The sequence below is a fragment of the Coffea arabica genome, chromosome 8e (genome assembly GCF_036785885.1).
Source record: "Coffea arabica cultivar ET-39 chromosome 8e, Coffea Arabica ET-39 HiFi, whole genome shotgun sequence".
NCBI lineage: Eukaryota > Viridiplantae > Streptophyta > Magnoliopsida > Gentianales > Rubiaceae > Coffea > Coffea arabica.
Window position 1 is genome coordinate 47,225,001 of NC_092324.1, and position 13,955 is coordinate 47,238,955.

General features: G+C 34.2%; 2 protein-coding genes across 2 annotated transcripts in view; both read right to left on the reverse strand.

The window, feature by feature from the left end:
* Position 1, reverse strand: part of LOC113703629 (glycine dehydrogenase (decarboxylating), mitochondrial-like) — an 8,244-nt gene extending 8,243 nt beyond the window's left edge. Inside the window, exon 1 of the mRNA XM_027225058.2 lies at position 1. This exon is cut by the window's left edge and continues 1,387 nt beyond it. The gene's annotated coding sequence lies outside the window, so the exon portion shown is untranslated.
* Positions 2-6,598: 6,597 nt separating this feature from the next.
* On the reverse strand, positions 6,599-10,596 carry LOC113702753 (probable beta-1,3-galactosyltransferase 12). Its single transcript, XM_027223882.2, has 7 exons — positions 9,974-10,596; positions 9,060-9,212; positions 8,895-8,977; positions 8,719-8,818; positions 8,493-8,606; positions 8,045-8,187; positions 6,599-6,881 (listed from the first exon to the last, which is right to left on the reverse strand). Exons 1-7 carry the CDS (start codon positions 10,393-10,395, stop codon positions 6,793-6,795), a joined length of 1,104 nt encoding a protein of 367 aa, XP_027079683.2. The 5' UTR covers positions 10,396-10,596; the 3' UTR covers positions 6,599-6,792.
* Positions 10,597-13,955: the final 3,359 nt, after the last annotated feature.

Sequence of the window (13,955 nt, forward strand, 5' to 3'; positions counted from 1 at the left end):
ATTGTTCCATTAACTGAATAAGAGGTGGGTGGTGGGAATGGGTTGTTGAGTTGAGGCGATACCGTCTTTTGCATTATATATACTACTAACTAATCATACTACTGTACAGTTGTTAATACTTCTTATGTGCGGGTATAAAGATTAGTTTTGTGGCAGTAAAGAATCAATTTCAAGATCTGGTGGTGGTGGTGGGTGGAGATTAAGAGAGATAGCGGACCTACGTCAAGAAAAAGACAGGGATCTTCTTGTCACGTGGGCATCTGGTTGAGGTCGTGAAAGCCAATTGTTTGAGGGAATCTATGTATATTCATGCGTGTCTGTGCTGAGTGTGCATGTTTTTTTCTCGGACAGATCTGGGAATGTATGGAAGGGAATGAATCGGGGTGGATTGAGTTTCAGTGGATGAAAATTGAGTGAAAAATGGGGAATTGTGGAATGGAATCAAAGCCTTAGAAAAAGTTTTGGATCAATTGGTAGGAGAGGGGGAAGTTGTTATGGGGTGGGATTTGCTCTGGCTTGGCAAATTCTCTTTCACGCTTGGCTTATCTCAATCTCTCACCTCAACAGGTACATCTCAATATATTATTAAGAAAAACATGATAACCATGCCATGGATGGATAGTAAATTTAAGGCTCGGATAAGCAATGGAAAACATGAGGTTTTTGCTGATAACTGGCCCCCCAAAAAAATGCAGTGTAATTAGTTACTCAAAAATTTGACTGGTACTCAGAACAAAAATGTAACTCCCCATTCACCCTTCCCCTAGAGCAGCGAAATGATTGTATAAACTACTACTATAAAGAACAGTAAGATCCTGCTTCAAGCCCTGATAAAGAAATTCTTAGTTATAGACCTGAACTCTAATAGCTAGCTTGGGAGCTGAGGATAGAAAGAAAAGAAAAGAAAGCTTAAGCTATGAGAGGAAAAAAAAGGATAAGAAAAGAAGAGAAGAAATTTTATTGTTGTTCCGGAGTTTATGAAAGAAATGAGATGATTTTGAACACATTGATCAATAAATATTTCATTTAATACCTTTTCAAGGATAGAATGGACAATTTAAAAATTTTTTGTAGACTTTCTGTAGCTTTCCTTTGCTTTTTACCCGATTTGGATGGAAATTTTTTTTTTTTAACTGTAACGGGTCTGTTCCTCCTCTCAAATCAGTCGAATTCTTTTCCTTTCTATTTCATTAAAACTCTCAAACGTAGTAAATACCTACCTTTCTCTTCCCTTCTTTACTTTTCTGCTCAAATTTCGTCTCCCAAACTAGGCATTAAAAGAATAAAGAAGTAAATATATCCAGATGTTTCCTTTGTTCAACAAAAAAAAAAAAAAAAATTTAGCAGCAAGTTATTAAAATAGAAAGTATTGGCAAATGTAGCAGGATGTCAAATAGTAGTATCTGAGATACTTCAATCGCACTATAAGAATCTCTAGTCCCTAACATGGTATGAAATGATACTGCTCATCATTCACAACCACCATAAATTTCTAAGGGAATTTTGTGCACTAGAAGATCCAAATACAACTTGGTCAAAGTGTTTTTTTACCACCCCCCCCCCCCCCAACAACAAAATTTCAGCTCTCAAATTATGCAGGGTACCATGCCATCCATCTACACCAACTTTCAAAGGAAATCTCTTAACTTTTTCTAAAAGGAACTGTTCCATCCACATAAATATCCCGTTATCAGCTAAAAGGAAATGCAGTTGCCTTTTTGTTCAAATCACTCCATATTAGTTAGCTGAGTCCACCTACCATGCTGAATTAACTCCACATAAATATGGTCATTAGCTGCTCCCTTTCAATTACGTGAGAATAAAGCACACAAGTTCTTGTTACATTTCATTAAAAAAAAAAAAAAAAAAAAGAGTCCAAATCGAGTGACATTATAGTTAACCAAATATTTCAGTAAAATAAGAGTTTACATATATCCAAGCAGGTACTTTTTGTTCTTTTGATTGTTCTGCCAGTGATTTTCATTGACATTCATAGATATTATTCATGCTTAGACTCTATAGACCTTTCAGCTTCAATAGGCCCATGTCCCTTATTATATCCGGGGAAGTTGGTGAATCTTTTACTAATCAAAAGCTGAATATCAGTTCTGTTCCACTTTTACACCAGGACCAAAGAATCTTCCCCATTAAACCAAAAGTGTGGGACCTTTTATCAACAAATGATTCTTTTTTTTGCATTTAATAATAAGGGATGGAAGGATTGGCCTCTACCATTGCAATTTGCAATTGAGAAAAATGTGTGAAATTGTAACGTGCACACTGCAATTTGCAACATATGAACAAATGTAATAAGACTTAAGTTGGTTCAGTTGGTAAAAATTCGTTTATTCTCTTACAGTTTTTCGTTAGCGAATTCTGCGGAAAAATTTTGGTGTATCAATGAGAAATGAGCCAAATAACCTGATTTTGGAATACGGTAACTTTTTCCTTCTTCTAATGTTGTTTTATTACCTCTGATGAAAGCCCCCCTTGTCAATACATGCAAGGTGGGGGGCTAGTTTGGTGCAAAAAAGGTACAGCCGCTGGATCAGACTGCTACGGTTGGTGAGCAAAACTGGTGGGTGGAGATTGCTTCTTCACAATTCTATTTCGAGGGCTCCATGTATCCTTGGCTGTTAGAGTCTTGACTAGATTCTTTGCCATTCTTGGAAGTCAAACTCAAGACCATGGGATTCTCCGCAGGACAAGGAATCTCGTGTTATGCATTTTCATTTATTATTTTTTCTAGGGTTATTATCACTTTACCCCCTTAACGTTTGATGCTACTATCAATTTCCTCCTTAACGTTATCTTTTAGTCACCTTACCCCCAAGACTAACTGTCTAACTTAACGGAGTTTGTTAATTAAAGTGAAAAGACATATTTAACTCTTAAAATTATTATCACTTTACCTCCATAAAATATAGTCTCATTATCAATTTACCCCCAGAGTTATTTTTTGAGCAATTTATCCTACCATTAAACCAATTTAGCAAGTTAAAAAATTTTAGAAGAAAATACCCTCCTCTTTGCATAATAAAAATAATAAAAAATTTAAAGCGACTCTTTTCCTTTTTAGTATAAAGAAAAAAATCAAAGTATTAATTTCTTTCTTCTTGGCAATATTATTAATATTGAAAAAAAAATAGAAAGATGGAGAGGGGGAAGGGGAGGGGGAGAGGGAGAGAGAGAGCTCAATTCTTTTTTTAAAATTTACAAATAAAAAAGAAGTAAATACTTTTATTATTTTAAAATTATTTCACTTTTTTGTTTACCACCAAATTCCAATCCTAATCTCGACAACCTTAAAGTAATACGATAATGTTAGACTTTTCTTTATTTTCTTTTTTTTTGTAAAATCTAATTTTTTTGTCTCCTTCTTTCCTATCTCTTTTTCTTTTCCTAGTATTAATAAATGTGAAAAAAAGAAATTTGAGAAAACCCTTTTATTTTTATGTTTTTCGATCTCTTAAAGTGAAAAAATGAAGAAAAATCATTCTAATTTTTTTATTTTTAATTATATATAAAAAGGGTAAATATATTTAAAATTTTTTGACCATACTAGTTAGACTAACAATGAGGTAAAATGTCTAGAAAATAATGTTAGGAACTAAAGTGATTGTATCATTATAATCTAAACGAATAAAGTGATAATAACAATGTAGTAATGCTATCAAATAAAAGGGTATTTTTGTCCAAAATTTCTTAACATGTTGAGTTAAATTATTTATGGAGGTAAAGTGACTAAAAAATAACGTTAGGAGGTAAACTGATAGTAGTGATATAGTTTAAGGGGGTAAAGTGATAATAACCCTTTTTTCTAAATCCGCTTGGATTGCTATTTTTTAGAATTATTATAGAAAAATATATTATAATAATTTGATTTATATGAAATAAAATGATGATTGAAAAATATGATCATAAAAAAACGTAAAATTTTTTAAGAGAAAATGACAAACCAAATAAGGCGGATAGTTTTTTTTTTTTTTTAAAAAAAAAAAAGAGCATAAGGAATTCTTTTTAGTGGGTATCTACTGTGATGCCAATGAGGAGACATATTTAACAGCTTTTCTAGTCTTCCACAATATTTGCAAGTTGAAACTTGTATCAGAAAGCAATAATTTGGAAACTTTTGTTTAGCTACACAAGAATTTTTACAAAGGAACTTGCTTTTAATGGCAATGGAAAAGGTGGTTCCCCATACCCCAAATACCCATAATTATGGACAGGTCAAAATGAAGAATTTAACTCAGTTGGCTAATATTTTGATATTCATCAAAATATCCCAACTGGAAAGGGTAATTATGGAACTGTATATAATTTCTGAATAATGACTATTCTTTTAGATTAAGATATTTATTGAAACATGATTCCCTTTTTGCTTTTACAGTCTAAAACATGACTTCTTTTTGAAGTACTTACCTACTTATTAAAGCATAAAAGAACTTAACGAACTAATGTATTAGTATCCCACTATTTGTCTTGAACAACTTTGATATAAGGGTTCCCTCATGTTTGTCACCTACTACTGCAACTGTTTTATTCGTATTAACCAACTACAACATATATAATATAATTATATAAACATTGTGTACTAACGAAATTTTAGTTGGAAAGAAGAGAAGTTTTGTTTGATTTGCTGAGGAACATCTTACCCACCACAAACAAGAAGGAAACACGAATATGCTTCTCTTGCACAGGTGCAAATGCCATCAAAGGTTAAAATTCTGGTGAAGGATTTGTTTTTTCCCTTTTTTCCTGAAGCTAGGGGTGTAAATTGAGGTTTTTGAACCGAAATTTAACAAGTTCAGGCTTAACTCACAAAATTATACTAGGTGCCTTTGGAGTTTCCGGCTTTCTCGGTTTCGAGATCAAATTAAAATATTCAAACTCAACTCACACTGTTATATGTGGTTTGGGCTCAAGTCGGATTCAGTCCAAACTCATAATTAAATATATAATTATACATATAATATATTTTATAATTATGAATTATAGATATTATTATAAAAAATATATATATAATTATATTCATGTATGGACGAGACCTTAATTGAGTTTGAACTTAACATGACTCGAGCTCAACTCATATTTAATTCGAATCTAACATTTATACTCAAACTCTGTCTATCCACTTAAAATTTAGGCTCAACGGCTTTTTTTTGAGTTGAATGGGTCTGGTTCAAGCTTACTCCGCTCCATTAACAGCTCTGCCCAGAGCAATACTGCAGTGATGTCCAAACGATTCTTTTAGGGGCATAAATAAGAAAGAAGAGATTTCCCTTGACGGAGTGGGTGAGCTGCCTGGGGAGCAGCAAGGCAAACAAATTTCCACAATTTTGAAGATGCGTCAATACAAGTGAAGAGGGGAGAGAGATGGTTTGGTTGATTCGAGAGAAGAAATGTAAGTGAAAAATTCGTGATTGGGGCCTCCCACTCATATATTTAAAAAGAAAAATTGAGAGGAGATTAAAAAAATATGGAGAGGAGATTAAAAGGCTTGGCAATTTTTTGGCTTCGTGTTTGGCTAATTGATTCATCATCATCATGATGACAAACAGACAGACTATCAAGTTGTCCGCTTGCCACCCTCGAGCAAAGCACCACCGCCCTCCAATGCCTCCAATGTCCATACGATACCACGACCTTTTGGGTACATTCGAATGAACATATCATGCTTCTTCATACATCTCATTTCTTGTTTTGGGATTTAATCTGATTGTAGGAATTTATTTTTAAAGGGATTTTCAAATTGTGCTGTTTTAATGCTAAGTTAATCGTGACATCTAACTTCTGTACTCGTTGCCAAGGTAATTTTTCAGTTTTTCTTTCTTTTTTTTTTGTGATAAACCGTACAATTTCATTCATTCACGGAAAATTGCAATAATGGGGATAAATACATCAAGAACATGCAATACATATATAGATAGAAGTTTTATGCATGATTTTCCAATGAAGACATTAATTTCACAATCAGTACCATTTTTTTAAATCTCTCTCTGAGGAAGTAACGTTCATCAACTCAATGGATAGATGCAAATAAAAAATTATCTTACCCATATGCATTTTTACCACTCAATATATATATATATTATATATATATATCTTTGTTGTGTTTGTGATTTTCATGCTGCACAGAATTTTGGATAATAAATCATTTGAAATAATTTTTTTTACAAACATACTGTAACACTTTTTTGGATGTTATTCTTTTTGATATGATATATATGAAATAATAAAAAGGTGATTGAAATATTTATCAATAATGCAAGCAACAAATTTTTTACAAATAAATTCAATATCCAAACAAACTTAAGTAGTGAGGCAGGCAAATGCTTCCACAGCATGGGAGAGGTCAGCCATAAGGCCCGTAACAATAACGGCTGGCATTTAAAAAGAAAAGGCAATATAAATAAATCTACACAATGTGAATGTGTGGAGAATAAAAAAAAAGCTGCTCATACATTCTCCTAAAAATAAAACAGATATGTTTTACAAGCAAGGATACTTTATACAAGCCCTGAATTTAGTTGACTGGAAGAGGGATTGACTGATAAGAAACTACGAACTTGAAAAGATACATAATTGGCAACAGCCCTGACAAGAAACGTAATTGGGTATACTCAAAACAGGTTTGGATTGAAGTATCAACTATCATGATTACAAATAGTACAAGATATAGTTAGCTGCAGATACTACACTATACAGCAAAAAGCATTTGGAAGAATGAGAATGCAGATATGCCATTCCCCAGGTAATCGTGGGCAGAAGGCAGCCAGTAGCTGGTGTTGCCTATCTATCATCAGGTGGCAATGTGGGACTTTTAGAACACATGCTGGTGTTATGAAGCTCCTTCATCCTTGTAACTGGATTGCAGAGACCTAAGCATTTGGCCAGAATCTCTAATTATGCACCACCCAAATTTAAAAATTACATCTTTATCTTGAAGATAACATAACTAGGAAGATATAAAGGAAAATAAGAAGAAGGTTAAAACAATCAAAATTCAGTAAAAGCAGAATCCTGAAATCCAGATGCGTAATTCATGGTAACAGAATAATGAGTCGATAGAAATGAGTGGAGCAATATAATCCTTCTTTTATTGAGAAATATAACAGTAAGACCTGTATATAGTTTGTTTATCATGAACTAACTAAAAGCCATAAAGCAGAAGACTCGTCTCATTATTTCAAATGGTTGAGATAGAGCAATAAGCTATATCATGAAGTAAAATATGTAATTTGCATTCATCGCTGCTGCACCTGAAAGTTATACAATACAGAAGAACATGAAAGTACTATTACCAATTACATGTAAGAACAGGATACATTCAGGAAATATTATTTTCAATTAATTTGACGCACTGAGCCTGTTGATTAAATGTTAACTGCCTCAATGACCTTGCCTTCTAAACACCACTTTGTTGTGGCCGAACAAGGCCAAAGAACAAAACACATCCAATGACATGTACTACAAAATGATGATGTTGAAATACCACAGACATTGCATCAAGTCGAAACAATACAAGGATAATGGGAAGAGATTTTGTGGAGGAAAGCCCGTAGCGTCAAAGGTGAGTGTAGCAGTAGAAGGCTTTAAGAGAGATTTGAATTTTGTGAGGCTGTCTCCCGATAATCTAACTCAACTTAATGCGAGTCATGAACTAGAGACTACATTGTTATTCTTTTCTGAAAATTAAGGGGAAAAAAAACCATGTAGTTTCATAACTTTAAATTATCTGACTTGTATCAGAAGGAAAAAATTGGAGAAGGATAGATGATTCAGCACAAATCAGGCAATCAGGTCGGACACAGGTTGCCAATCTATGTTTTTTATGATCTTGTTGATGTAGATCTTATAGTATGCCAGAAATTGGTTAAGACTTTAGCATAAGCTTGATATATAGGCAGAAATCTGTCGGAGATGCATGTTATACCTCTACATTTTGCGACTTTAACCATGTTACAGACAAAAATACAGTAAACTCCAATGTGGACTCGAAATTATTTTGATCTCATGAAAAGGTATAACAGCATAGCAGCACCTGAGCATTTTGGGATATCCCAAACTGCGATTGATGTTGGAGTACATCGAGGATCACATATTGCTCTATTATCTTCATGGTCAACATTCATAGCAAGCATCCATGAGCCAATTGTGACATCCTCATTACTAAACATTCTCAAGCTGTAAAGCAATTGTGTATAATTTGATCAGTGATATAAGAGAAATAAACCGAAGAGTGTTTGGAAGAACAAGCATGCAGAAATGTAATCAAATTATGCATTTTTATTCCACAAGATGTCTGTCAAGGTCTTCTCCAATACAAGTTACAGGAAAGGCAGACTGCAACATAACTAAGAGAAACAACAACTATCAAGTGATGAACAATCAACAAAACAATTATGAGAACAATTATCAAAAGAAGTGCACACTTGATAGGAGGTTTTACAAAGAAGATAATACATGGATCCATATAGTATATTACACACCTGTTATTTCTTGCAATTGCCAGGGATGCGACCACCTCTGCAGAAAGAACATAGATAGGACCGTAAGCATGCAGGAAGTATTCATTTCCAATTAGATGTCCAGATTTCTCATACCTGAAAGTTTTTATGGTACAAAAAGTTCAGGTAAATGGTACCAAAGATGAAGACTTTTTAGCCTCAATATTCTCTGTCTTATAGCTGAAAAGACTCATTCATAACGCCCTACCACTTCAGTTTTGGGTCAGTAATCACAGGTCCCTTCTTCATGCAGCCAATATAACTGAGTTTATGGGTTCTCTCCTTAGCCAATAGTGTTGCAAGTCGATCTGATGGAGCGAGGTATTAGTAATACGATGCAGATTCATGAGCTGGAGACACAGGATTATCCAGAAAAAAGCTCACCCGGACGAAGATATATATCATCATCAGCCTTGACAAAATAGTCAGCTTCAAATAACTCAAAGGCAGCCTTGAAGAATGCTAACCTACAATAGGAGGCAAAAGCACTGATAAATAAGCTGCTTAAATCCCATGATACAAAACAAGAAACCATATGCTCAACTATACGTTTTGTATGGCAGTTTGAAATACTCTTCCTCCACATCAATGATCATAAAATCCTGAAACTTCTCAATCTCTTTCTCAAGCTCAGCCATCTTCTTTGCGTCTTTTGATCGTCCAATGACAAATCTAAATGCCAAACCAGTAGCTTGCTCCAATCTAGGGTTAGAAATGACGGGCATAACAGCAGGTCAGTTTATTGTAAAATTCTAGAAAACGGTACTTACTAACATGCCAAATTAATCATTGAGAGAATGCCACTGTATACAGGTTCTCAAAATTAAGCAGCCCAGCACCAGATGCGGAAGATCTTACCTCATACTTGAGTTAAAGAAAAGGACATTGAATTGCTTAAATCGACCAAGATAATTCTTAACTTTCTTCCCTTTTTTTAAGGGGCCCAAAAGGGTTTGGAGGGTGTTGAAAGTTCATCAGAAGCAAGTAGCCAGAGAAAATATATTATAGCCAGCATAACATTTTTTCTTATCCTTTTCTTACTTGTATTTTGTACAATAAGCATAGGCTAACATCGTGAGAACTTCCTCTTAGCAATACAATTAACGACAATAACCATCCATATTCACCATCCATTCTGACTTCTAAAACATGTAAGGGAATCAAGCTTTTTTTTTGTTAGCATATAACCAATATTTTGGAAATTACAGTAGGAAAATTAACAGTAATTGGCTTGACCAACTTGACTGGAGATTGGTCTCAAGGATGAATACTGAAATCTGCTACAATCAAGAATTGGTAAAAATCGATCATAGAGTGATTAGACCAGTCTTTTGTCCTCTTGATTAGTTTATAAATTTTTTCTCCCAGCAAACTGGATTGCGTCAGAAAAGCAGCCCAATTGAACCAGTTCAAGGTCAATGCATACAAAAAGAAAAAAGGAAAGAAGAACTGATTGGAAGCACCTAAGAAGACCCTCAGGCTCAGAAGGGAGCCAAGTACTCCTCAAGGCCTCCCGGCGATCTGCCGAGGAAAACCCCGTCTGAATTCCGACGAACCCAAGAAGCTTCCGCCGCTCCATGCCAGTGGCATTTCCGACGCCGGAGTCTCCTCCTCCGAGTCGCCAAGCGCTGGAAAGAGAATAGAAGGCCCTGAAAGTGTCCTGAATGCGGCCACAGCGGAAGACTGGAGCGGGCCTGGGGCGGAGGACGGCGAGGAGAAAGAGGCTGATTCCGGCAACGCCGATGAGGACGCAAAGAGCTGAAATTACGGTAATGGGTAGGGGAGTCCGAGGTCGGGATGGGATTTGGAGGGGCCTTTTAGTCTTTCCGGTCTTGGAGTACTCGCCGGAAGTGGAGAGTGGCAGGTGAGAGTGTGTACGGGGCATTTGAGTAAATTTCGAGAGAGTAACGGGGAGGGGTAGTTTTGGAAGGCGAAATTAGTGAGAAGTTGCTGATGACGATTTCGTACAACGTTACACTTTCACGACTTGACCGGAAGTGATGAATCTTTCTGCTTCGATCTATCGAAAGTTGAAGCTTGCCAAAGCTCAGATACTACTGCTGAACTGTCTTTGTACAGCTAGTCTGAGATTGAAGACCGAAGTGATCAAGGCAACGTGTAACCAAGAATATGAATTTCTTTTGGGAAACGTTATAAGAGCACAATGGGTAACCAAATTGTCTTTATTCCTTTGTAGCAGCAGACTTTTAGGCTTCCCTATTCTGTCTATCCCACACCATTCTTGGTGGGTTAAGAATTGGGTAGTTAAGTCTTCAGATTTGCCTCAAAAGTTGCTGGCTTTTAAGATTAAATTTGGGATTAGGTTTAATTAAACAATTTCTTACTTCTGTAAGAAAAGGAAAAAGGATAAACAAAATGTCGTAATGGAATTTTTTTTTTTTTTTTGGTGATGCGTTGTTTGGAAAGGGATTTTTCACCAAAAAAATCTATATATTTTTCGTGAATATATTTTTCAATTACCTTTTTATCTTACATATATTAAATTACTACAGTATATTTTCTACAAAAATTTCAGAAAATGGCAATCCAAACATGTCCAATAGATGCAAAGGGATGGGAATAAATAGAATAGGATTAGATGTTATCCATCGGTGTCCGTCAATAGTTAATGCAATTATACAATTGATAAATTATCTATTAGAATTTAGTATCAAAGAGAGGTTAGTGATGAGTAATCCAATATGAGTATGATAAGAGATCCCAAAAAAAAAAAAAAAAAAAAAAACCGATACCCCACACAAACATACAGAGACATCATCAGGGGTTGGAAAAAGCATATTCGATTTTATCTTCTAAGGCATTCTTAACTCATTTGGTTCATATTTCATTTTCACCATTTGGAGACAATCATTGAAGTGATTTTTTCAAAAAAAAGAAAAGAAAAGAAGTTGTATCATGTATATGATAGGATTGTGAAACCATGATTTTAACTTATGTTTTTATTTTGATGGGACGTTTTTGAATTATTTAAATATGTGTATCGTAGTTTCATGAATGATTTGATAAAATTGAGTAGCGAGTAGAAAGCATCTGATGGTTAATCCCAAACCACAAGCGAGAGCATGTTCAATATCTCTACAATAATAAAAGTAGGAGCAAGTAGTTTGATATAAACAATCTAATGTTGCTTTTTAGAATTTCCTTTTTACCCTTTTATTTATTTCTTACCATTAACCCATAAAATTGAGTAACGAGTAGAAAGCATCCAATGGTTAATTCCAAACCACAAGCAAGTATGTTCAGTAATAACAATTGAACCTGTAAGGTTAATGATAGGATTTTTTTAAATAAAATATTATAATTTCATTAAAATCTGTACTAATGGCAGAAATTATATTATCTAGATAAAGGATACTCGATGAACAATAAAAATTACATTATAAAATTTCAAATTTAAAAAATGAGACAAAATACTTGTAAGTTCATGGACATCTGCGCACGCTTCCATTCGTCAAATCTGTTGATTAACTGATTCAAATCCAAATATCATGGTGAGATCTACCAAATAGATCTAAAAAATTCTAGATCTGATAATCAAAATCTAAAAAAACTTAGGTCTAATAAAAAAATTATTAAAAACTCTCACTAGGAATCCTTATGAGAGAATAAAACTCTCACTAAAAAAATTTAGGAGCGAAAAAAACTCTCACTAAACAACCTTAAGGAGAGAAGAAACTCTCATTGGAAAATCTTAGAAGAGATTTTATTCACACATATGAAAAGAATATATAGAGAGGGATCCTCCCATAGGGAAAGATCAGAAACATCTTATCTCTCTCTCCATGAGAGAGTTGAAAGGAATTTTAGTTAGAGAGTTTTTTTCGATAGAAAAGAAAGAAAGAAAAAGGAGAAAGTTAATGACAGGATTTAAAAAGAGACTTATTTAAATGTGTAATAATTTAGTAAGAGAGATTTTGCTAGATAATGACAATTGAACCTATAAGGTTAATGATAGAATTTAAAAAAAAAAGACTTATTTTAAATGCGTAAGGATTTAGTAATAGAGGTTTTAGAGAGCATCCCATTGATGCCATCCTTATGTACATGAGATAAAAATGAAATCAGAAAATATAATAAGATGGTTGAAAAAAGGGCATAACTAGAAATACAAATTACTGGGGGGCCTTGGGGGCAAACTTAACATATTAAATTATGCTGCTTCCGTCGAATTTAAATTTCTGATAGAGGATTCTGTAACTTCTATCAAATTCGTAATAAATTTTCTCCATTTGTAAAAATGAAACAAAGAGAGAGCAATCAATTTTGTGGTGGAAAAATTGAATAAAGAACACCATATGATCACTGAACAAATAATAGGTCTGGTTTACCTAAACATTTGTCAATAGGTTAAAGGACACTATAATATTCTTCTGTTCAACTTAACTAGCTTTTTATGAACCATTTGGCTGGATGTTATATTCTACGCATGAAAACAACTTTAGACCAAAATCAATTTCTTAGATGAATTGGCATTTGAACAAATCTAATTCATTTGCACAGTATGGTTTGGTAATTAATAACTGCGATATCTTTTTTTTTTTTTTTCAACGATAATATTTGTATAACTTGTATAATTTCATCTATCCTATTCTAGAGGGAGGGAGAACCTATATAGACCTGACTAAATCAAAGGAGTCTATTTTATTCTAGAGGAAGGGGGAGCCTATATAGAACTAACTAAACTAAAGGAGTACTCTGACACCTCCTTTAAAATTCTTAAAAGAGTGGGGTTCGAAACGTCGATCGCTTAGTCCCTTTTTTATGGTGACTGCAGTTTTGATAACTGCGATGTCAAGTAAAGAAAAAAAAAGTGAGAGTGCCTTTGAGTTGGCCTAAACCCGGTCTCTAGTGTAAATCGCTGCAGACATTGGATCAGTTGATCTTGGCCACGCCACCGCCCAATTTTTTGAGCTAACCTCCCAAATTTGGACCACCCTGATAGCTTGACCCATTTAAACCAAGGCGATGGTTTAAATAATCTAGGGCTGGGAGAAATTTAAATGACTTAGACTCATTTTCGTCCGTCCAAAATTACAGTGACTCGTCAGAAATTGATCAGAACGGAATTGATCTCTCAATCAGCACCCTAAAAGGAACTTAAAGACACTTCTAGTGGCCGTAGCCAATGGTTATTACTAAACGTTTATTCGAGATTCAAGAATTTTATAACCTCATGAACATAAAAATATTACCTTAACAAGATAAGATGGAGGGAAGTAACGTTGCATTCACAATTTCCTAAAATAAAAATTTCAAAAATATTGACTACAAATTACGACGTTGCCCTTGCCAAAAGCTTCCACTCCAAAGATAGATGAAAAATACTCCCTTCGTCCTAGATTATTTGTCACATTTTTTAATTTCAACAATTTAAGAACAGAAGTTCAATGACGGTGGATTTGTTTTTAAAATTACCCACAAAAA

Bases quoted from the DNA above. Each gene is read 5' to 3' on its own strand.
- LOC113702753 (XM_027223882.2), bottom strand. From the start codon at position 10,395: ATGCCCCGTACACACTCTCACCTGCCACTCTCCACTTCCGGCGAGTAC. The intron at 9,213-9,973 runs GTGCTTCCAATC...TTCTAACCCTAG, and splicing joins GAGCCTGAGGGTCTTCTTAG to ATTGGAGCAAGCTACTGGTT. The intron at 8,978-9,059 runs GTATAGTTGAGC...CTCCTATTGTAG, and splicing joins TTCAAACTGCCATACAAAAC to GTTAGCATTCTTCAAGGCTG.